Source organism: Cetorhinus maximus, chromosome 8, assembly GCF_964194155.1.
Source record: "Cetorhinus maximus chromosome 8, sCetMax3.hap1.1, whole genome shotgun sequence".
Lineage (NCBI taxonomy): Eukaryota > Metazoa > Chordata > Chondrichthyes > Lamniformes > Cetorhinidae > Cetorhinus > Cetorhinus maximus.
The window spans coordinates 115,055,741-115,081,027 of NC_135886.1; the positions used below are offsets into that span (position 1 = coordinate 115,055,741).

At 41.4% G+C, this 25,287-nt stretch overlaps 1 protein-coding gene across 1 annotated transcript in view; it reads left to right on the forward strand.

The window, feature by feature from the left end:
• tenm1 (teneurin transmembrane protein 1) overlaps window positions 1–25,287 on the forward strand; it is a 1,283,715-nt gene that overhangs the window by 1,228,085 nt on the left and 30,343 nt on the right. The window contains exons 27-29 of the mRNA XM_078547452.1: window positions 6,201–6,436; window positions 11,443–11,739; window positions 19,823–21,431. Coding sequence (XP_078403578.1) covers window positions 6,201–6,436; window positions 11,443–11,739; window positions 19,823–21,431 — 2,142 coding nt within the window. The remainder of the gene's footprint in view (window positions 1–6,200; window positions 6,437–11,442; window positions 11,740–19,822; window positions 21,432–25,287) is intronic.

A 25,287-nucleotide genomic window follows, 5' to 3' on the forward strand; every position in this document is an offset into this window, starting at 1 on the left:
AATGTATTGTAGCCTAATTTGCTGATGATACAAAGATAGGTAGGAAAGCAAGTTTTGAGGAGGACACAAATAATTTGCAAAGGGATATTAATAGCTTAAGTGAGTGGGCAAAAATCTGGCAGATGGAGTATATTGTGGGAGAATGTGAGGTTGTCCACTTTGGTGGAAATAACTGAAAAACAGAAACTGTAGAATTCTGTGGTGTAGAGTGATGGAAGTCCTTGTACATGAATTACAAAAAGTTAGCATGCAAGTACAGCAAGTAATTAGGAAGGCAAATGGAATGTTGGCCTTCATGGCAAGAGGGATGGAGTATAAAGGTAGGGAAATCTTGCTACAACTGTACAGGGAAGTTGTGAGACCACACCTAGAGTACTGAATACAGTTTTGGTCTTCTTATTTAAGGAGGGCTGTACTTGCATTGGAGTCAGTTCATAGAAGGTTGATTTCTGGGAGGAAGGGGTTGTCTTATGAGGAAAGTTTGAGCAGGTCGGGCCTATACTTATGTGAGTTTAGAAGATTGAGAGGTGATCTTATTGAAACATATAAGATTTTGAGGGAGCTTGACAGGGTAGATGCTGAGAGGATGTTTCCCCATATGGGAGAATCTAGAACAGCGAAAACAGTTTTGAAATAAAGGTTTTTAGGGCAGAGATGAGGAGTTTCTTCTTTCAGAAGGGCGCTAATCTTTGTAATTCACTACCCCAGAGAGCAGTGGAGGCTGGGTTATTGAATATATTCAAGGCTGAGTTAGACTACAAGATCTCCAAGAGAGTCAAGTGTTGTGGAGGGCAAGCAGGAAAATGGACTTAAGGCCACAATCAAATCAGTCATGATCTTATTGAATGGCGGAGCAGACTCGAAGGGCTGAATAGCCTTCTCCTGCTCCCATTTCTTATGGTATTATGTTTGATGTAATAAGTTAATTGAATTCAACCCTGAATGACAATTGGAATGCTACAATTGGCCTATGTGCTCCTAGACTATGGGAGGAAAATGTCTTGGTGTTCCTGTTCTTGATCATTATCTAAAAACTCTAACATGTATTCACTGGGCATATATTAGCTCAGGCTCAGCTGCGACGGCCAAAACAAATGATAGCTTACCAACTCTCACTTTTAGCACAACTATGAAGAATAGACATGAGGTAAAGGTACCAAAAGACTGCTAGTAACAATTGTAAATAAACTCCAGAAAGAAATCAATGCAAACAGAAGACAAGATGAGAGGAGAAAAAACAATGTGGTCCTCATTTAGTTAACATACGCTCGCCACCACAAAGCCTGAATTTCCACAATGGTCATTTAAATATGTTGGTTATCATCAAGATGAAGGGTATGAGGGAAGTTTAGCAGCAGCAGGCTCTCAAAGATCCAAATAATAACATTAGGGTGAGTGTCTGTCATATTTTAGCTTCAATGAGCAATAAGTTCATAGGTTATAGATAATAATTTGCAAATATAGTTGTTCATTTACAGAAATTGATGCATATCCACTAAATCGCAGAAATAACCAAAATGTGTCAAGCTTCTGAATGTCATTTTTTTCCAATTTACTATTGTCCCAGTATAATCAGCAAATGTTTTATTTTACATTTTTAAATAGTCATTTTCAAATATTTAAGGTCAGCTAGTCATTACTGACATATTGTTTTAGTGATAGAACAATTTTCAGCTATATTAATCAAACTGCACCTAGTTACCACTGTTAAATATATCAAGGAATATTTTTAAAGCAAAATTTATCTTTAATTTTTCTTAAAACACTAATTGCACTGGCTCATGGGCAATTTTGCACTTGGAAATATGGAAATATGTTTGACTGGAAATGCTAGAAAAAAAACTTCTGAAAACTAGTGCAATCTTGGGTTTAATTTTATAGATCACTAATTACCTCCAAAGGCAATACATTTCCCTCTTATCTGCAAAGTCCCATTAGGAAAATGAAAATGTATGTGTGGGAGTTGTCAAGGGAACCTGCCTTGTATGTTAACCCTGTAAAATTTGAACTGAACAGCCCCACACTGGCCACAGTCCACAGCCTGGATTGCAGTGGGACTGACCCTGAAAGGTATGGATTGAATGGCATGGGATGGGGATGGAATGGGCGGTGTGGCATGGGAGGCGTCGATGAGTTGATGAAATTGGTTAAGTATGGCAAAGTGGCAGGAGCTGCTATTTGATACAGATTATTTTAAAGCTATTTGTGCTAAAAAAAAAGATTCACTAGATTTGCATGAAAAGGTTCTAGAAAAGTTGTCAGATGAATGAAAAGAACACATCAGCACTGATTCTGCAGAAGATGATAACTGTCTATGCCCTCCAGAGTTTCTACACAGTCTAACTACAATGAACATGCCACCATTCAAACTTAGACTCAAGGAAGGAACAGTTATCATGTTGCTACAAAACTTGAATCCGAAAAAGGGGGGGCAGAATGTTACGTCCCGCGGACAGGCGCGCGCCCGACCCAATCGGGCATAAAATCAGGCGAGAAGGCATGGGGCGAGCACCCCAACATCATCGCGTAATCGTGTGATATTTCACTCAGCGGGCGCGCGCAAAGGTTGGAAGCGCGCCCACTGACAATTAAGAGGGCAATTAAGCCCATTAACAGCACAATTGTCTCCTATTTTCCGTGGTCCATCCAACCTTACGGTCGGCGGACGGGCAAATCGGCCGGGCGGCCTTTGCATTTTTCATCAATCCTCATCCAAGGGCAGGATGAAATTTCCGTTATGAGATAAAATAAAAATAAATATCTGCAACAGCATTTTTATCAGCTGTATTTTGTGGTGCTTGATTGTGATGCATGGACATTTTATTTTGCAGCTTTTTTAACCTTTATTTGATCATTTTCAGGCCTGCAGCTCCCTGAGGCAGATCCCTGCCTTCAGGAAGCTTTCTTGCAGCGCTCACACGTGCCCGCGGAATGGTCACCGCTCATCCTCCTCCCACCCCCACCCCGGCAGCGCTGAGCCTTTCAGCACGCGTTTCACACTGGCTGGCCGTTAACTGGCCAGACAGAGTGAAATCACCAGTCAGGGGCCCGTTTCCCGACAGCTCCCGGGCCCACCGATTGTGTGTGCCCAACAAAGGTAAAATTCAGGCCAGGACTTTGTCATGGAACAAGATGGATAATAAGGAAACTGGTTTTTGTGGATGGTAGACGCTGAAATTATACCAGGCAGATTTCAAGGAAACAGTAAGTTTATTCCTCAAATTCCTGTAGAAGCATGCTCTGGGAGGCTTCTTAGTCAAACAAAATGAACGTTATTTACACAAGAATCAGTATATTTCTTAGCTAATATCACCACCGTCAACACCTCTTTGTCCTTTTGTCTATGATATCTTTTGGCAATCTCCACCTATCACTGGCCCTCTATCCAGCTCTACTTGTCCCACCCCCCCTTAAACCAGCTTATATTTCATCACTCTTCTATTTTTCCTTAGTTCTGTTGAAGAGTCATACGGACTCGAAACGTTAACTATGTTCCTCTCCGCAGATGCTGTCAGACCTGCTGAATTTTTCCAGGTATTTTTATTTTTGTTTTCGTTTTGTTATTTACACGAGAGCTTCTGGGGCTGCTTGTATCCAGCCAGCTGTTTTTCCTAGGGAACCCCTCCCTAGAATTTATTCCCTCACGCTAGCCACACATTGGTTGAACAAATCACGTGACCCTTACTCAGCTGAACTAGTTTTAAAGTGACAGTCATCACAGAACCCATCAATGTGAAACTGTCCATTCAACTCTGGAAAAAGCAGTTTTCAATTTGACTTTAAAATTCTAAGGCTGTAAACAAGTCAAAAGGCCGGACTCTTGATAAAATTTGTACTTATATTCCTAGGCCTGTTTTTACACATGGATGGCTTTAAGTAGCTTTTTCCAAAGTGAATAGTTTTGATTCTGTTAAACTCTTTGATTAAAGAATAAGTAGAAAGCACTTAGACATTAAGTACTCAGTACTTTCTACTTATCCTTTAACCATAGAATTTAACAAAATCAAAACTACTTAAGTACTAAATAAGTAAAAGTAGCTACAGACTTAGAGGTGGAATTTTCTGCTCTTGCCAACAGCGGGAAATGTGTCGGGCGGATGCAATTAATTTGACAGGAGGCATAAAATCTGTTTCCCAACAGTGAGATAAACTGTCGGAATTCTGTCCTCCCGACTTTCAAGGCGGGTCCAGCTTCCTGACGAACAACGTCGGGAGCACAATTTTCATGCATTAGCATCTCATGCATGCTCATTAAAAGGCCACCTCACCAGAATTAAGCTCCCCCTCCAAATTAAGTTCTCCACCAGCGAGAATTTAGAATGTTTAGTTTTATGACTGTATGTAAGTAGCGTACACCTGGTGAGCTTCATCACTGCCACGGCTTTGGGGTCAGTGGAGGCCGCTTTCTCCTTCTTGGGGACCTTGCATAACTTCACTTGAGTGCTGTTAGCCAAGGCTGGACAAGGGAGGCAAGCAAAGACTGGAAGGGGCGGGGGTAGGGTGGAACAAAGGCTGAACAAATGAGGCAGGTTTACGGAGAAAGGGTGGGGAAAGTACCCAGGGAAAGAGTGTTCAGAGAATGGAGGTGGTAGTGTCTTAGAGGGCAGGGTCAGTGGTGTTGATGGTGGGGTCCTGGGGGGAGAACAAGGTACTGGTGATAGGAGGCAACGGTCACAGTCAGAGTAGGGAGTGGAATGGGGAAGGGTAGCAGGTCTGTGGTGAAAGCCTTGTAGTTGAAGGTCTCACTGGGTGGGTCTCAGAGGGGGGACAAGACAGGTGGCTAGATAACGGGAGGGGGCAGGGTCAGAGTGGGCACGGGGAGGTAACATGTGTCAGCTCTGAGGGGAGGAAAGGAATATGAAGGTGGATCATGATAGGGTCCAGGGTAATGGGGGGAGATTCAAGGGTGACAGAGGGGAGAGGAATGGTGATATTGGTTGGGTTTGTGGTGATGGGGGAAGTTGGAGGGTGACAGGGGGAGGGTAGAAGGTGGTGGAGCGAGATTGAAAGATGATGTGCACCATTTTTCCAAACTGACCTTAACTACACAGTTAGGTTAGTCAGTGAGATCCCTTGAGATGGGAGGAATGTCTTTTCAGCTGGATGGAGTTTTAGGTCAGCACATGTGGCCAACTAATGTCACAGCCTCATAATTATGAGGCAACTGAATGTTAAAGATGCTCTGCTCCCTATGATGAAGCCCACATTGCAGTAGGCTTGTTCCCGACTCATGGGTCTCATAACATTGAGATCCCAGCAAGGTGTGGAGCTGCCGTTCATTCTGTGCTATTTGCCATTGGCTGCAGGGATGAAGAGAGGGAGGTAGAGTGCCTCCAAGGGGCATGTCTGGTAGAGGGCAGCCAACTCATGGCTCCAAACCTCCATCCTCCCAGGTGAACAGTCATGGCTGACAAGGGATCATGCAGTTAGTCTTTCTATGCTGCTAAGGCAATGGTCTGAGTTTCAAGATTAGCGGAGACAAGCAAAAAAGTGTCTGCTTGAGGCTTCTTGCATTTGCTTCTCATTACTATGGTCAAAGAGCAATATCTCCATTTGCATTCATGTATGAAAGGGAGGAACAACCATCTCTGGTCCTCCAGGATGTCCTTTACCTGAAAGGGGTGGGGTGGAGATGCCATGACTAGACAGAGGCCAGGTGAAGGGCTTAGCACTTGCCTGCTGGCCTTGAGATGGAGGGAAACCTGTAAAGGACATGCTCACTTAATGTATCAATTCACACATCCACTGAGGCATCGATGATGTAGGCTGCTGCCGGTAATGGCTCTCATCCAGATGAAGAGAAGGAGGGCCCAGCGCAGTTTGGCACAGGGCCATGAGGAGCAAGGGCCTGAGCAGCAAGATGCAGCGGGGCCTCCATAAGGTCAAGAGCCTGGCGAACATGGACCACCGCAATGGCGAGCATTTCAAATTGGATATGACTGTTCTCCTTGGCTATATTGGGCTGGAAGCCATTCAGAGATGAGTTAAGCAAATGGAGCCTATCAGGCTACTAATTGATAAATGCGTTTCTACTAATGTGCTGAGTTTGATATTCCACTGCAAACTGTTTGGCTCACATTTTATTCCACTGAGATGTGAATGGAATCATGCATTTGTCGGCAGACTATGTCAGTCCACCAGGATCATTTTCATTAAGAGTAAACTTAATTATTAATCAATTGAGGTATTTTATTTTCCAGAGCACATTCAAAATACCTACCGGGTTGGGCCTGATGGCTCTTTGCAAGTAACTTTTGCCAGCGGGATGGAATTGACTCTACAGACAGAACCTCACCTCTTGGCTGGAGCTGCAAATCCAACTATGGGAAAACGTAACATTTCATTGCCGACTGAACACAATCCGAACCTAGTGGAATGGAGGCAGAGAAAGGAGCAGACCAAAGGCAACCTTGCTGTCTTCGGAAGGAGATTTAGGGTTAGTACCAAAAAAATTGCTTTACTTTCAGAAAGCAATTCATGATTATATTGATGTTCTGATAATTGGAAGCCATTTTCATAACAAAATAAAAATCCATTGATGGATCGTCTTACAAGAGATTATATATATCCTGTGCCCAGTGCATTCACAAGACAATGGTGTGGTTGAAGAAGTACACATCCAGTTACAGCTGTGCACTGTTATGATGGTCCTGGATGATGCTATCATACAAGTAGAGATAGGGCAATGTTATCCAACTCACATGAAAGAGAAATATTTATGAAAGCAACTGACACCACTGAACCTGAGAAAGTACCTGCATAGACTGACATTTGTAACAGGACCCCACAACCCCCAAAAACCCACTGCTGCATCTGCATTGTCAATTATGCATTATTTTCCAAGCTGTTTTTCTCAAGGTTATAAATGTTGTAAGGGACAATGTTCCAGGTAGTTGTTTCTTCGTCAGGTGGACAATAATTTAAATATGAATGGGCTACAATTGTACGAAGTGATAATGGTATCCACCATGCCAAATTTGCTCAGTTCTTCCGTGAATTTAATTATAATTCTGACAGAGTACACCAAGGCAGCAAACTCCACCATGGCTCTGAAACACTGTGGCTCAGATCCACCCATTCCAAATAAGACCACTGATGCAAAGGAAATGTTTCTGAGGACAGGAACTCTCTCTGTTGAGGTTTCCCACATTAACGGTTGTACAGCAGGTGAGAACAGACATACCAACCTCCTAAAAGGTGAAAATGGATCTTACTGGTTGGATTCAGGCAGAGATTATGGCCTGTGCCCTTAAAGAATCTGGAAGGTTTTAATTAATTTATTTGCATATGAGCCTTTTATAAAGGGGGCTGCTAGGCACTCTGCAATGATTTTTCAGGTGGGTGGTATCTGGCACTACCTCAGAGCAGGAAAGTCAAGCTAAAGTTTCCATTCTATGGGACAAAGTACAGGCCCAAGATGTGCCCTTAATGGCACAGGTGCCGTTTGGGTCCAAAGAGATTCGATGCCCTCCTCGAGGCCCATGTGTTCTTGTGTAATCAACCACGGAGGGCACCAGTGTGCACTATTCTGAGGTAAGTACCAGCCTCATGACCCACAAAAGTTTAGGGCCATTAATCTGTAAATTCAGCAAAGACATATTGTACATAAAATAAAAATGCAAGTGTTTCAAAAAATAGAAAACCTAAATTATAATTTTACTGAATATGAATAACTGACAAGCAGGGTAATACTTTGTAAACAAAATGATCTATATCACATTTGCTGAAATGGATTATTGTTGTAATCTCATTATTATAATCCATGAAACTCATAAAAGATTCAATTTAAACAATCAAACTGAGAAAAAGCGTCTCCTCCTTTGAAAACTCCCACTTAAACATATGTTTTAATTTTTGAATCAAAAGCAATAACCACAATAAATTGGCAAGAAATATGAAATGGATTGAATGCAAAATAAATATATTCCCATAAAGCAGTGAAGGGGTGAATCAAAGCATACAGTTGTGTGTATAAATAAGGGTGCTTCAAACTAAACGGATGGGGTTAAGGCTAAAAATACTGAAGACAGTCATGAGGAATATAAAAAGTATATGGGGAAGGTGAAAGGGAACATTAAAAGGGACAAAAACAAATAGGAAAAAGGTTATCAGATCACACATAAGAGTTTTGTGAACATATATAAACAGTAAAAGAATAGGTAAAGAGAGGGTAGAGCTGTTGAGGGATGAATGAAAAGTCATTTAGAAGATTAAAATATCATGGAGACATATCAGTAAATTGCATGCATCGATTTTTTTCAAAAAATATATGGGACAATTGTTAGATATAATTGTAGAAAAGCAATTTGCAGAATTCCAGGTGAATAATTTTTGCCTTCCTGGCATGGACCCAAACTTTTTGAAAGTGGAGAAGAGATAGCAGAGTCTACAGCCTGCTTGATTGGCACCCTATCCACCAACTTAAACATTCACTCCCTCCACCACTGGCACACCACAGCAACAGTGAGTAACCTCTATAAATGATGCACTACTTCAACTCACTCAGACTCTTTTGACAACACCTTCCAAACATGACCTCCACCACCTAGAAGAACAAGGGCAGCAGACATATGCAAACACTATCGCCTGCAAGTTTCCATCCAAGCCACGCACCATCCTCACTTGGAAATATACTACCATTCCTTCATTGTCGCTGGGTCAAAATCGTGACTCAATAGCACTGTGGGGTACTTAAATCACATGGACTATAGCAGTTCAAGAAGGTGGCTCACCACCACCACTTTCTCAATTAGAGATGCATAATAAATGTTGACCTTGCCAGTGATGCCCACACGCCATAAGTGAATTTAAAAAACTATGGGTCCAATTTTTTTCTCTTTAAACAGGCTAATTATGTAATGGGACAAGAGGATAACCAATGTAGCTTTTCTCAAAAAAGGACGAGAATATGACCACTAAGATAAAAGCAAAATACTGCGGATGCTGGAAATCTGAAACAAAAACAAATATTGCTGGAAAAATTCAACAGGTCTGACAGCATCTGTGGAGAGAAACACTGAAAGACAGAGTTAACGTACGGACTCGAAACGTTAACTCTGTCTTTCTCTCCGCAGATGCTGTCAGACCTGCTGAGTTTTTCCAGCAATTTTTGTTTTTGTTTGAGAATATGACCAGTTATGTTGAAAAATTTAACAGAGCTTTCAAATAAGTGGTCATTTCGATACAGAAAAGGAAATGCAGTAGATGTAGTTTATGTAGGTTTTCAGAAGGTATGCAATAAGGTGTCTCACAAGAAACTTGTTAGAAATATTCATGCGAATGATATATAAAAGTATGAATAGAAAGGCGGTTGACAAACATTAGGTGAAGATTTGGGATAAATTGGCATTGTTCTAATTGGAGGAAGATTGGAAGTGATCTAAGCCCTGGTCAGTGCTGGTTTCACTTTTGTTCTCGCTTTATGCAGGTATTTAATCTAGGGCATAGGAAGCAAAATCTCAAAATTTACTGGTCAAACAAGAGCGTGAGGTTTGGATATGCAGTCAGTACCACTGTTAGACTCCAAGAAGACATAGGTTGGTGGAATGGGCAGCCAGATGCCAGATACAGTTCAATGTACTTTTCATTACGTATTTTGGGAAGAATACATCCAATGGAAGGAGGCTGAAAGGTGTCAATGGACAGAGACACCTAAGTATTCAAATAAATAATTTGCTGAAAGTCTGACGGTAGGCAGCCAAAGACATAAAACAAAGGAATATTTTGAATTTTACAAATGGGTCATAGAATATAAGGGTAAGTAATATTAAATTTATGCAAATCATTTGCTTGACCACAATTTGAGTCCTCCATGCATACTATATTATTATAGAAAGAACATTAAAGTTATAAATTTCATCAATTTACCAGCATGAAGCCAGTTATGTGGAGAGATTTGCGTGACTTGAACTATTTCCGCTGTAACATTAGAAGGCTAAAAGGAGATTTAATAAGGATTTAACTAATTAGGGAGAGATTATTTCCTCTGGTTGCAGATTCAGTAATGACCCTCATAGTTTATAATCATCACCAAAAGTGAGAAGAGAGGTTAGGATAATTTTTTTAATGCAGATGATTGTAGGAGCAGGAAATGGCTTGCCACAAACAATGGTTGAGACTGGGACTATTGCTTTCTTTCAAAAGAAACTTGGATAAATATTTGCAGCAGAAGATGATGTGGAGTTATCAAGTGAGAACGGGGATAGCTGATTAATTTTGGATTGCTTTGAGAGAAGGCTAGCACAGAACAATGGGCCGATTGACAATACTCTATCCTGTAAACCTCTGATGTTCAGTAATATACTTAACAGACTGCAGAATTCCTTTACCTGAGGCAAGATTAAATAAATCAAAAATGATATTAAACTGTACTGAAACAGATGCAAGTGCAGTTTAGGCACATATATGGAGATGTAGGCCCTGCTTTTAGAATAACAAAACATGACATTTTCTTTCCAAAACATTAACACCTAACATTCAGTATTTCATTTTTTTGTCTTGATTGCAGTCTTTTTGTTTTATGAAAGAAATATTAAATAAACTCAATATATCCCCTAAATCACTAAATTCTGCAAATTTTCACTGAGACCCATAGAATATGGTAACAAAAATGTGTTGAGAGTAATCAGTGGAATGACTTATTGTGTTTTTTGCTACTTATGCATCTTTCTGCATTATAATATGTTTCATATATCAAAACAAAATGAATTCCCTAAAGATCATAGATCTTGAGAAAAGTAATTTCCTAGATCAGGAATTATATACATTGAAATTAGATTCAAATGGTACATTAGAATATCATGCCTGAGGCAGAATAGTTATATCTTACAACAGTGATAATATTTCAAAAGTACTTCATTAGTTGGAAAGCATTTTGGGACAACCTAAGTTGTGATAGGCACTGTATAACTGTAAGTCTTTCCTTCCTTTTTATTTCTTTTATCAGGTATCTGCAGTCAACTATGATTTTCGTGTTTCTGTGACACCAGTGACAGAGATGTAGCTGCCAATATTTCACCCTACTGGTGGACAGCTCAAAATGCTGTTCCCAAACACAGCTCACATTTAGAAGGATAAAATCTACAAATATCCTGTGGCCATTTTTCTATAATTCAAGTGGACCTATGAAGTGTTTGGGACATTTTATTGTCTAAAAGGCATTATATAGATGCAGGTTGTTACCGTTGTTGTTGATGATGATGTTATAATTCAAGACTCTACACTGCTGAGATTCATAAGTGTTTCATGCAGAATTCTTTAGAAAATAAATTGCAATATAATTATAAATTATATACGGAAAAATTATCAATCTTTCTTGATATCAGATAATTGCTACGTTTATATTGTATTTAGACTTTGATTTTATGAGCCAAAGCAATGACTTTGTTATTAATGATACCTGTATAGGTGATTCAAGTTGATTCAGGTTTTGTTTGTCAATAGGCTCATAACAGAAACCTGCTGTCTATAGACTTTGACCGTCGCACTAGAATCGGAAAGATCTACGATGACCATCGAAAGTTTACTCTCAAGATTCAGTATGATCAATTGGGACGTCCAGTTCTTTGGGCACCCAGCAACAAGTTCAATGAGGTCAATGTCACTTATTCCCCTATGGGGCTGCTGACAGGCATTCAGCGGGGAACATGTATTGAAAGAATGGAATATGATCAGAGTGGCAGGATTATATCCAGAGTGCTGGCAGATGGGAAAATATGGAGTTACACTTACACGGAAAAGGTAAGACAACATAAGAATTGGTTCTGGAACTTTTTGAGATTAAATCTTTTCCAGTGTTCAATCTAAGGAAACTTGCAACAATGCCTCTAGCAACATGGGTGAACTGAGGTTGATAACCTAAGCCATAATAACATGCTTAAAAATCAAATCAAATAGGAACTGATTTTGAACGTATACCATGGAGAAAGAAACTGAAAGCTGTGCTATTAAATTATGTTGCACTGTAGACTCAGGTTATACATACATATAGAGTGTCCACAGCACAACAGGCAATACGAGTATTATAATTCCAATGCTGTAGTGGTGCAGCTTATTTTCATTCTCATTACTAATTCAGTATTTCATTCTCCAAGGCTTTCACCTGTACTCTGCTTGCACCTAGTTTGATGGCTAAACCACAGATTTACCTCATATGTTCAATGCCTGCTGTGTTCAACTGACAGGAAGCCTATTTGCTGTAATGCAAAATGTGCAACACACCATATCAGGTGCTACTTTCTGCAGCTCCACTCCTACTCCACCACTTGAGACATGCTGCCTGGAAAAAGAATCCTTTGTAATTTGCATATGAAACCATTAAGCCTTAAAGCACACTTGTGCTACCCACTCAATCCCAACACCCAATTCCATTGGTCTTCAAAAGATAAAATTGATAACATGCTATAAAACAGCATTTTATTCACTTTTTTCAAATAACAACATTGATCAATCTTACATTGAAATGATGAAATTAGAGATTAAAATCTTCAATTTTAATTATTAGCCTCAAAGGCTTTGCTCTCAGTAATTATCAATGAAATTAGGATTACTCCAATTAATGGTAAGCATCACATCTAAATCCAAACACTATTGTATGTATAGCTAGTATTAGGGTCTTTTGAAAGCCACTCGAAAGTAGTTCTTTTTGTTACCACCAATAACCATGCAGAGAGTAATTGTGACCGGTTGTTTTTTCAAACTGGAGGATAATACACAGTGATGTACCCCATGGATTTTTTTCTTTATTTGTTCATTCACAGGATGTGGGCATTGCTGGCTAGGCCAGCATTTATTGCCCATCTCAGATTTCCCTTGAGAAGGTGGTGGTGAGCTGCCTTCCTGAACCGCTGCAGTCCATGTGGTGTAGGTACACCCACAGTGCTGTTAGGAAGGGAGTTCAGGATTTTGGCCCAGTGACAGTGAAGGATTGGTCTTAGGACCACAGATGTTTTTGATAAATGGACCAGGACCTCAGGGCAATGGGCTGGAGGCGGGTGAGCTGGTAAATGCCAGGGAGTCACAATAGGATAGCTCCCCAGTGAAGTCATGTTGCTGGGAAGGTTTCCCCATTGGAATACTTTAAGGCCCAATTAAGGCCACTTTCCCAGGCCGCTGGTATTTTGTTGGTGATGGAGCGTCATTGCCCGCCTCGTGGGGAGGCTACTAGCTGCATGGAGGCTGCCTCCCAGCGACTTCCCAGGGAGGCATCGGAGCTGGAGGCTTCATAGCCCAAAGAGGGGGGGGTCACAATCAGGAAAGGCCAACCCCAGGTCCCAAAGATGTTTCCCTTCCAATAAGTGGGACCCACCAGTCTCAGCCACCCAACCTTTTTCATTTAAATTACCTTCTTGAGGGTGCCTCCACATTGAGCCTTCCTCTGGGTCATGGCCTGCCTCAGCAGCACCTACCTCTCTGGATGGTGCTGTTGAGACTCCAGAGCTGCCGGGTCTCTGATTGGGCCGGTCGCATCAGCAGCCTACCCGTCATCCTTAATTGTATGGTAGGCCTGGCAGTGGCCAATTAGGAAGACACCACTGGGAAAATTGCTAAGGTGGTGCCACTGTGCACCCGTACAGGCTTGGGACTCACATATGGCCTCAACATCAGGACATCCCACTTTTCAATAAAATTCTGCCCATAGTAATGAATTAGACTTGGCTAACGTATTAAACAATGATGGGATTAGAATAGGGTTCCCAAACTTCCTGGAATATCTGGGTTGTTCCCAGAATGATTGGGGGTACCTCTCTTAAGCTGTGCCTCAAGCATCCTGTTAGATCAGTTCTTTAAATTCCTTGCAACAGTGTGGCTACCGGACCTGCCCAGCCCCACCACGTCCCCCCACCCCCTCCACTCTGTGACATCACCAGCAGCTGCTTTCATAGCCTTGGGCTTAGTAACATCATTCAACAATGGCTACGTAGAGCCCCAACTTTGTGGAGTGCAGTCGGCAGAGCTCTGGAGAGTCAGAAATGCAGAAATGGGGAGAGTTGGGAATTGTGCAATTTCTGAACTTGCGTTTCCTATTCATCTGCCCTCCCTGTAAGGATGCAGTAACACTCCCTGGCAAATCTAGGAACGGACCACAACACCTCCAGAAATACTCCAGAGTATGTACATTCATCTTGCAATAGCACAAGTTCTTAAAAAGTACCTTATGTGCAATTTGGGTGACTGCATCCTTTCGATGATATTTGTACTGGGGCCCTCTGCTGCTGAACAATTGTTGTTTGCAGAGTGACAAACTAATTCATTTTCTGGGCCTGTGTGATCCAAATTATGTATGCTGGCATTGCATCAGCCAGCTGGGCTGCATGACATCAGAATAGTGCTTCTTCACAGACTTATGGTGCATGCTGGGGGACACCCACCGCAGAATCTTTCTCAAGAGGGCATGCCATGCTGGAAGTAGCTGCAGCACAGTGCACCGCAGCAAACCAGTACTAGCGGTGATGAGTTTGCGCTTCCACACTTGCCAATGGAATTTACTGTACAGTGATCACGAATGGGCTCCTTAACTAGGTTTCCGTCTTCTATAGTGCTGAGATGCTGAGGCCAACTGTATAGGATGGGTTAAAAATGACTCCTGCTATCTCACCCAAGAAGGCAATTCAGCCACAAAACAGGGTTGAATCTGGTGCTTTTTTTGTTGGTTGTTGGTGGCTCAGTTCCACACTGAACAATGCATTTTCTCACGAAGCCATCAAAGGAAGTGTCATCGTTTTTGTCTGCTATAAGGAATTCTAATACAGATAACACATTGTTTAGAACATTTTAATATATGGGAGTTTGTACCATTTTGTCAACACAAAAGAAGAAAATGCACCAAAATCTGGAGGAAATATTCGTCATGCTAACAGGAATAGCACAATAATTATGCTAAAATGCATGGGCAACTTAAGTTAATTATAAAATATACTTTCCTTTCGCAATTGAAAAACTTAAGTCGAAACTTAGGGAATGTATTATGATAGAGATAATATATTCACTCTTCTCATTAAAATTTGTGCATGCAAATTTGGTTAATTAAAATAGATTTCCTTTTATTAAATGTGATGCATATGTATATTTTTTGTTAAGGGTAACATTCATGAATTTTTAATTATACATAGTTTACATGTACACCTAATTTACCTTATTGTAAGGTACACTATATCAAATACAACAAAAATAAAAAATGAAATATGCAGGCAAACGTCTATAATATTGGAATGGTTAAGGTTAATTTTTATATTATCAAATACACCTCAATTCATCTTAACAGATGAAAAGGTAACAAAGACCAAAGAAAAAGATCTGAATGCTGGAAACCAGAAGAGAAATATAAAACACTAAAATTGCACAGCAAGTGTCAGTAGCTGAAAAGACAAAAGACAGGCATAGTGAGTTGGCAGTAGGTCCACACCCCGTTGTCTATTTACCTTTCTTCTGCCACATTGCTGCACCACATGAGCCTTATCTTTGCCAGATTTTCCAGGCTTTCCTCCTCCACTGCTGATCTGCTGCAAACATTTATATTTTTTCTAGGCCCATCATTTGCTTATTTGCTTGACTCATTTTCACCTCCTTTTGCTCTACACCATCATCTATTTTGCCATTTAACCACTCCTACCCTCCACCCTATCATAGAGACCTTTTAATCACTTGAGTTTACATTTTTACTGACTTTCTATCACTATGTTTGCAGTACATGCAGGTATAATTTCAGCATTTTGGAGGACCTGCTCTGCCCAGCCAATATTAATGAATATCAGAGATAGATCATGTGGTAGACTCACGGTACAATGATGTATAGTGAAATGGGGCAGATGAATTATATGAACCACATGGAGAAATCACTAGACAAGAATAAGATATTTTATCAAAAAGAGAGGGGAACAAATCAAAAAGCAAATTAGTTGGTGCCACTATTAAGCACAATCCAGCAGATGAATGAGCAGCATGTGCAAAATTCTGAATGCGGGACACTTGCCTGTTTCCTCAGGTGGGAATTCTTTGCACCAAGAATGCTAAAAACACTCAGCAGGTGAAGCAGCTCTCTGGGAATAGGACAGAGGAGTTAATGCTCCGGATGTGGATCCTTCATCAAACCTAGAGTTAAAACTAAAGCTCACAACTGAAGGCAAATTATTGACCTAGTTGGAAGATTAGTTAGGCAGCTTAAGACAGACAGTAGGGAAAATGGCTGTTACTCAGATTGAAAGGAAGTGTCTAGTGATATGCAAGGAGGGTTGATGCCAGGGCCTCTTCTGTTCACTATATTTATTAATGACTTACATAACGCAATGGAGAGTCATATATCCAAGTTTGCCAATGACACAAATATTGGTCCCACAGTAAGTAGTGTAGATGAGAGCATAAAATTAAAAAGAGACATTGATAGATTAACTAAGTGGATTTCATCATAGGTTACTATGATGTCATCCATTTTGGACCAAAATAGGATAGATCCGAGTATTTTTAAATGGTGAAAAGCTAGGAACAGATATTTAGGGATGCATGTACACAGATCATTAAAATGGAGTAAAAGCAAAATATTGTGGATGCTGGAGATCTGAAATAAAAACAGAAAGTGCTGGAAAAACTCAGCAGGTCTGGCAGCATCTGTGGAGAGAGAAACAGAGTTAACATTTTGAGTCCTATATGACTGATCTTCAGAACCAGAGTCTTCTTCCAACGAAGAGTCATATTGGACTCAAAACGTTAACCCTATTTCTCCCTCTATAGATGCTGCCAGACCTACTGAGTTTTCCCAGCACACTCTGTTTTTATTAAAATGTAGTTGTCAGCTACAGAATAATTATCGGGAAGGCGAATGGAATGTTAGCATTTCTAAGAGCTAGAATATAAAGGGGAGGAAGTTTGACTACATTTAAACAAAGTCTTGGTTAGGCCATATCTGGAGTGTTGGGTATAGTTCTGGGCAACGCACTTTAGAAACAATGATCCAGATCTTCTGGTCCCAATAATAGTGCACACTGATAAGTTCACTGCTCTTGAAGGCCACAATGAAATCAGAACTTCCGGGAAACAAATTTCCACTTGAACCCGGATCATCCAACTCACTAGAAATGGCTCCAGGGGAGCCCCGGTCCTGCTGGGAGCTGTCAGCTCTTAAACCTGGGCTGTTTGCCCAGTACTTACACAGATTTCTACCCTGATTTATTTAGACCTGTTCCTAGCAGGAGCGCAACCCATTAAATCAGCATTAAAAGACTTTATCACCCTTTTCACCCTAGTCTCTGGTCACCTCCCTTCCCCCAACTCCACACTCCACACTCCCCCTGCACCCCCAGTCCCCCAACTGCTGCACCCCCAGCACTGCTCACCACCACTCCCCCCATCCCCCCAGCAACCCCGTTCATCGCACCTCCTAAAATGCTCACCACCCTCCATAACATAACACCCTTGCATTGCTGACCATCTCCCTCGCACCTTTGGCTCTGCTCACATCCCCATCATGTCCCTCCCACACCCACAGCACTGCTCACCACCCTTCTGCCTCGCAATCCTGTTCACCCCAACCCCACAAACCCAGCAATGCTCACCCCCACATGCACATTTCCCCCACCCCCCCCACACCAGTACCCTTGGCTCTGCTCACTCCCATTGTGACTCTCCTGCACCTCTGGCACTGCTCACGAATGTGACATGCACCCCAGCATTGGTCACCACCACCATCCTCCATGACCCCAGCACTGCACAGCCCTCTCCAGCATCCCTAACTCTGCTTCCCTCCACCACCGGCATTCTGCTCACTCTCCCAACCCATCACATCAGGCACCACTGACACCACTGCTATCCCAGAGCTACTGGAATGGATGAGGTGAAGCTGTATTTGGAGAGAATCCCCTCGTTCTGCATCCTGGGCTCTACCCACCTTTCTTCTACCACATTTCTGCATCTGCTATGCAAGTATTTTTTTCTTGTCACTTGCCATTTAACCATCCCCTGTTTTCCAGTTAACCATTTTACAAGTCTCCTTGTTTCTTTTTTCATATATGTGTGCTTTTTCTCCCCTTCCTTTCCTTTGTCATGTCCCTTTTTAAATGCTGTTCATTTGTAATATAGGGACATAGAAACAGGAGTAGGCCATTCAGCCCCCCTTGAGTCTGTCCTGTCATTCAATTAGATCATTGCTGCCATGTATCTTAACTCCAGCCATCTGCCTTGGCACCATATGCCCCTAACTGGCAAAAACCTACCCATCTTTACCACAATTTCCATGCCTCTGTTATTCTACTGTAACCATTTGCACTGCCTCTGACTGCATCTTTTGTCCACTGTATGTCCATTGTTAGCTCTTTTGCCACTTAGAAGGTGGTGGGTTCAAGTTACACTCCAGGGCTTGAGTGCAAAAATCAAAGCTGACACTCCAGTGCAGTACTGAGTGAGTCCTGCACTGTTGGAGGTGCCAACCTTTGGATGAGTTTATCACGTCACAAAAATAAACTGCCTGGTCACTATCACATTGCTCTGTGGGAGCTTGCTGTACATAAATTAGCTGCTGGGTTTCCTACATTATAACAATAATACACTTCAAAAGTGCTTAATTAGCTGTAAAGCAGCTTGGGACATCCAATGGTCATGAAGGGTGCTGTGGAAATGCAAGTCCTTTTTTATTTCATGTCTCAGTATTATCTCCTTTTGCTTTACAGCATCATCACTTTTGTCACTTAATCACTTTGCCTCCGCTCTATCAGAGAATTTTCCCTGGCTCAGCACTTGCTTAAGAGCTATTCATCACTAACATCTTCCAATCCTGATGGAAAATCGTTGGTGTAACCCTATGTTTCTCTCTCTGCAGATGCAGCCTGACCTGCTGAGTGTTTTGCAATGTTTTCTGTTTTTAACACAAAAGCAAAATACTGCAGATGCTGGAAATATGAAATAAAAACAGAAAATACTGGAAATATTCAGCAGGTCAGGCATCATTTGTGGAGAAAGAAGAAAAAAATTGAATGTTTCAGGCTGATGACCTCCCTTCAGAACTGGGATAAGTTAAAGAGATGTAACATCTTTTAAGCAAGTACGGGGGCAGTGAAAGGATGGAGGAGGGAAAGAATAAAAGGGATTGTTTGTGATAGGGTGGAAGGCAGGAGAGATCAAATGAGAAAAAGGAATGATGCAAGGCAAAATGAGATGGTAATGAGACAAGTACAAAGTCAAAAGATGGGCCTAGAGGGAGTTGGGAATAGTTGAATCATCACCAACAGATACCATCCAAAAGAGATAGTGGCAGAGTTTATGATCTGAAATTGTTGAACTCAATGCTGAGTCTGGAAGGCTGTGAAGTGCCAAATTGAAAGCTGAGTTTCTATACCTCATGCTTCATTGAAGCTGTGTAGGGGCTGAGAGCAGAGAGGTCAGAGCGGAGGTGGGGTGGAGAGGAGAATTAACCCTGCTTACACGGCCTGGATGAAACTTGAATTCTAGTGCCCAGGACATAGCCTGTTCATGAGTGTTTACAAGCAGTTAATTATAAATTTAAACAGTGCAGACAGTACCATCTGGACGAGGAAGCAGTTAAATTCATTGCAAGTAGTTGTTCAATGTGCTCCGGAATTCCAAAGAACCCCCTTACTTCTTTTTTCCATCTGATTTACACTAAATTTGCATTCCATGTCGTGTCAAGGCCATGTGGTGTGAGACCCCACTATCCAGGGAGTTTCACATTGCTTTTTTCCAGCTCACACCAACACTATAATTGCATTTTAAGTGTTCCTAAAAGTACATTGTTTTCCTTCTTAGAAAATGTTTCCAGGTTTTTTCTGTGGATACCTCAAATTGCCATTAAATAACTTTTAGTTTTATTTTTCAACAGTCTGTGACGCTTCTTTTGCACAGCCAACGAAGGTACATTTTTGACTACGATCAGACTGATAGACTTTTCTCAGTCACCATGCCCAGTATGGTTCGACATACTTTGCAGACCATTTGCTCTGTGGGATATTATAGGAATATCTACAGTCCACCTGACAGCAGTGCCTCCATCATACAGGATTACAATGAGGACGGGCGCTTGCTTCAAACTTTGTACTTGGGGACAGGACGAATGGTGGTCTACAAGTACACTAAACTGTCTAAGTTTTCTGAGATTGTTTACGATACCACTCAGGTCAACTTCACTTATGATGAAGCAGCCGGTGTGATTAAAACTATCCAGTTGATACATGAAGGATTTACCTGCACAGTCCGATTTCGACAAACAGGGCCCCTTATCGCTCGACAGATTTTCAGGTTCAGCGATGACAATCTTGTTAACGCTCGTTTTGACTACAGTTATAATAACCTCCGAATCACTAGCATGCAGGCTATGATCAATGAAACTCCTCTGCCTATTGATCTTTATCGTCATGATGATGTGTCAGGACGGACAGAACAATTTGGGAAGTTCAGTGTGATCTATTATGATCTAAACCAGATTATTACCACCACTGTTATGACACACACCAAGAGATTTAACACCAATGGCCAAGTGAGAGAGGTCCAATTTGAGATCCTGAGATCCATTACATATTGGATGACCATTCAGTATGACAACATGGGACGTATGATAGTGTGTGAGATAAGAGTTGGAACTGATACCAATCTTACTAAGCACTCCTATGAATATGATGCTGATGGGCAGCTGCAAACTGTTTCAGTTAACAACAAACCCCAATGGCGTTACAGTTATGACTTAAATGGAAACATTAACTTGATGAGCTATGAAAATAGTGCTCATGTAACTCCACTAAGGTATGACCTGCGAGATAGAATTACCAGATTCGGAGAAGTGCAGTACAAAATGGATGAGGATGGCTTCCTCAAGCAGAGGGCTGATACGATATTTGACTACAACTCCAATGGTCTACTCAACCGGGCATACAATAATATTGCAGGTTGGAGTATGTTGTATCGATACGATGGATTAGGAAGACGTGTAGCCAGTAAAACAAACATTGGACAACACCTGCAGTTTTTTTATGCAGATCTGATTCACCCAACCAGAGTCACTCACATGTATAACCATACAAACTCTGAAATCACATCACTCTACTATGACCTTCAAGGTCATCTCATAGCTATGGAGATCAGCAACGGTGAAGAGTTTTACATAACCTGTGATAACGCAGGTACTCCCTTAGCTGTGTTCAGTAATTCTGGGCAATTAATTAAGCAGATACAATACACACCCTACGGAGATATTCACCAAGACTCCAACTCTGATTTTCAAGTTATCATTGGTTTTCATGGTGGGCTTTATGATCCCCTGACAAAGCTTTTACACCTAGGCCGTCGTGATTATGATGTTGTGTCTGGACGATGGACAACACCAAACTATAATCTCTGGGAAGACTTAAACAGCAAGCTGTTTCCATTTAATCTATATTCATTTAAGAATAACAACCCAATCAGTGCTGTTCAGGACATTACCCATTTCACTACAGGTAAGGAATAGCATATAACTACAAGTCTATTGTCTATCATTGGCAGGAGTAGAAAATAAATACCTCAGCTCACCAATCCATTAAATTCATGCATGACATACATGTATGTAACTGTTTGCAAGCCAGCTAAAGTTTAGAAGTTTTGAGTATGTCAGATTTGAACTCCTTAAGCAGTTTTTTTTCCCAGAATGATTGGAATAGGAAAGCTCAGTCTTCAGAACATTGAATACTGTTGTGTAATCTTCAAACTGCATCTCAAAAAGGGTGAGTTTCCTCTGCCTTAACTTATTTTCCACAATCGCAAAATAGGTTTGGATGAAAAAAGCCATGCTCGATCTCAAATTGTAAAAGGAAAGATGAACAGTGCCTCACAAATAATATGAAAGGAAATAGTAAGGAGTTTTCATAAGCATACAAAAGTAAAACAATAGTTCATTAAAGGGGGACGACGTAAGAGGATAAAGGTACAATGCAGACATCTAATAAATATTCTGCTGCATCACTTTGATTAAAATGATGATGGAAGAGAGCATATGAATGTCATAGAGGAGGATATATAGACAAGAAATTGGTTCAAAAAATTTAGAACGTACATTTTGGGAGGGAAAATAAGGAATGGAAGAATGGAAAGAAGCTGAAAGGTGTAAATCAATAGCAAGACTGAAGAGTTCAAATACATAATTCCTTAAAAGCGAATGTGTCGATAAAGACACAATTCTCAAAATGCTCTTGCCTTTTCTTTTGCAAACAGTACAATAATAAAGAAGTTACTGGTAAATTCAAATGGCATCCTTGATTAAGCCACAGTTTATCTTGGGCACCACATTAATTAGATTAAAGTCACAGGATGTGGTGTGGGCAATGTGGATCACCAGAATGAGTCCAATGATGGGAAACCGTAGTCACAGCTTTAACCTGGGATTGGAATCAGATGGATGGGGAAAAAGACTGGCAGTAAACAGCCTGGACCTTGGCAGCATGAGGCCTACATAATTGTAAATCCCAGGCCTTATCTGGATGCTCCAGTCTGTTTCCAGCCCAAATTCAGGAAGCAACAGCTAGCCAGTGGGTGGGAGTGTGATGTTGCATGGGAGGAGTCTGAAGGAAAACTCCCTGTACTTAGCTAAGTCACATGAAGGAGGCTTTGGGAGAACTTAGTGACCAGGAAGAAAGGAAGTCATGGGATAGCTAAACTTACCTTGTGGGGCCATAAACAAAATAGTCCCATAAACAAAATTTAAAAAGTTAGAAAATCTGTTTTGATCATTTTTGGTGCTGATACTTTTTCCCACTAGCTATAGCTGTTGGAAAAGATGAGGCCCAATGTTGAGTTTAGCTCAGACCTTAGGCTGGCATGAACCTGTGTGCGAAACATCTATATCATCAAGTTGCTGCCCATCTGAGGCACAAATTGAATTCAAAGTTTTTTCATAGCCCTGGACTTTTGCTCACACTGTAAAGGAACTGTCAAGCTGTCCATAAAATGTCAAGCTATCAAGGAATAGTCAAGCTGCCAAGGAAGTTTTGAACTGTCAAGGAACTGTCAAACTGTCAAGGAAATGTCAAGTGTCTAGGAAGTATCAAACTGTCACGCTGTCCAGGAAGTGTCAAACTATCAAGAAACTGTCAAGCTCTTCAGGAAGTGTCAAACTGTCAAGGAAATGTCAAGCTGTGCAGGAAGTATCAAACTATCAGGCTGCCCAGGAAATGTCAAACTGTCAAGAAACTGTCAAGCTCTCCAGGAAGTGTCAAACTGTTAAGGAAATGTCAAGCTGTGCTGGAAGCATCAAACTGTCAAGCTGTCCAGAAAGTGTTAAAGAATCCTATGTGAGTTGGCATGGATGGTTTATGGGCAAAGGGTGGTAGTTGCAGGCTATGGGGTGGCGTGAATTGGCATATGGGTCATGAGTGGCCATGGGGGTGACTGGGGGACATGGGCTGCCATAGGTGGTATGAGGGGCCATGGGGTTGGGTAGAGGGGCATGGGATGGCATAGAGGTATGATGGGTCATGGGCTGGCTGGGGTGGAATGGTTGGCATGGTTTGGCATTGATGGGGAATAGGGGGAGTATGAAGGGGTGAGGGCTGAAGGGATGTTTTTTGTTAAATTTTTGATAAAAAATTAAACACAGTGCCAGAGCACAGAGGCAGGCCTTAAGCCCAGATGCTGTTACACCTGGCAGACTCCTCACTCGTTCCAGGGTTGTCCTATTGTCCAGGTTGTCTCCTATTTCAGCCTGTCCACACCCCCCACCCCCCAACCCCCCAACCCCCAACCCCCCCAACCCCCAAACCCCCCCCCCCCCACAACCCCCAAACCGCCCCCCCACCGCACCTACCCCATCACCCCCACCCCATCCCCCCAACCCCCAACACCCAAACCCCCCCACCCCATCCCCCCACCCCCCAAACCCCCCCCACCCCATCCCCCCACCCCCCCCCTACCCGCCATGATCTCACTGAATGGAGGAGCAGGCATGAGGGGCAGAGTGGCCTACTCCTGCTCCTAATTTGTATGTTTGTGTCTGATCCCATAACTCTTTAAATGTGAAGTGCTGTCAATTAAATGTGAACCCTCATTGCTCCATCATACCCTGTGCTAGCCTTAAATGTATTTCTGAAATACTCTTGTTTGCGTGTTGATATTTTGATACAATCCATGAATAGTAAGCTGTGTCCAAATTCAAATAATTGCATTAATTTTTTAAAAAAGTCAAACTTTCAGTCCTCTAGGAACCCTAGCATATTGAATGAAATATAGATTTGCATGTAACTCTGTCCTATTTAAAAGCCTGTTACAGCCTGTAAAAACACTTTGTAAATTTAGGTGATGTCTTTTGAAGGATATACAATTCAAAAGCTTTGATGCACAGACCTCAAGAAAGGGAACTATTTAGTTTTTCATATTGTGCACAGTGGGTTGAATAGATTTTTTAAAACATTATACATTGTTCATGAATAAAGTAATGGCAAAACCTTTCTTTAAAAAATGCTTCAGGCAGATATTACTATAAATTCTCAGACTGATTCTAGTAGGATCAAAATGAATTTAGCCAGTGCTCAAAGTGGGCTTTATTCATAATTTATTACGTTCTCGCGAATACTAAAATAACACATCAGTCAAAAATCCCCAAAGATATATGCCACAGTGTAACAATCCATCAAATGCTGTGCACTTAATTATTACAGCCACGCACATCCTGACGGTTAAATGAAGTTTTCTGCCACACGAGCCCGGGAGCAAAGAACTGGTAAACTCCCCTACAACAGGAAATGAATGCACGAGAGCTAAGCTTGACATGATTAATCTCCCGAGCCCTATTTTCCACACTAGTCGTAGCAGCTTTAAGTAGAGAAAGCACTCAATAAGCTGAAAAGATAAAAGTTGTCTTTTCACATTTTCTATCAATTCAAAAGGCGACCCTCCTTAGCTGTTTCGATTTTGAGCTTGTCAAATTGAGACAAAAGATTCCACCATCACTACTAATTCAACTTTTTTTTTCTGTCAAATGACTAAAATACAAGCTACAGTATAAAAACTAACAAATGCCTCTCTCTTGTATGGTAGTGCAGTGGTTACCGTATTGAACTTAAAACCTAGAGGTCATGAATTCAAACGCCACCATGGTAAATTTAAAATTGAATTCAGTAAATCTGGTAATTTGTGGATTAGCGTGATATTGTGTCAATGGCTAGGGGTGGTATTCTTTGTATTCTTTCTTCTTCTTCCATGCTATGGTAACTTTTTTAAATGTGTATTATATATAGGGTTTTTCTTGTTTCTACTGATGGCACACATCTGCACATTACCATGATATTGGTGCACACAAGAAGATTCATTTCACGCATGAATGGA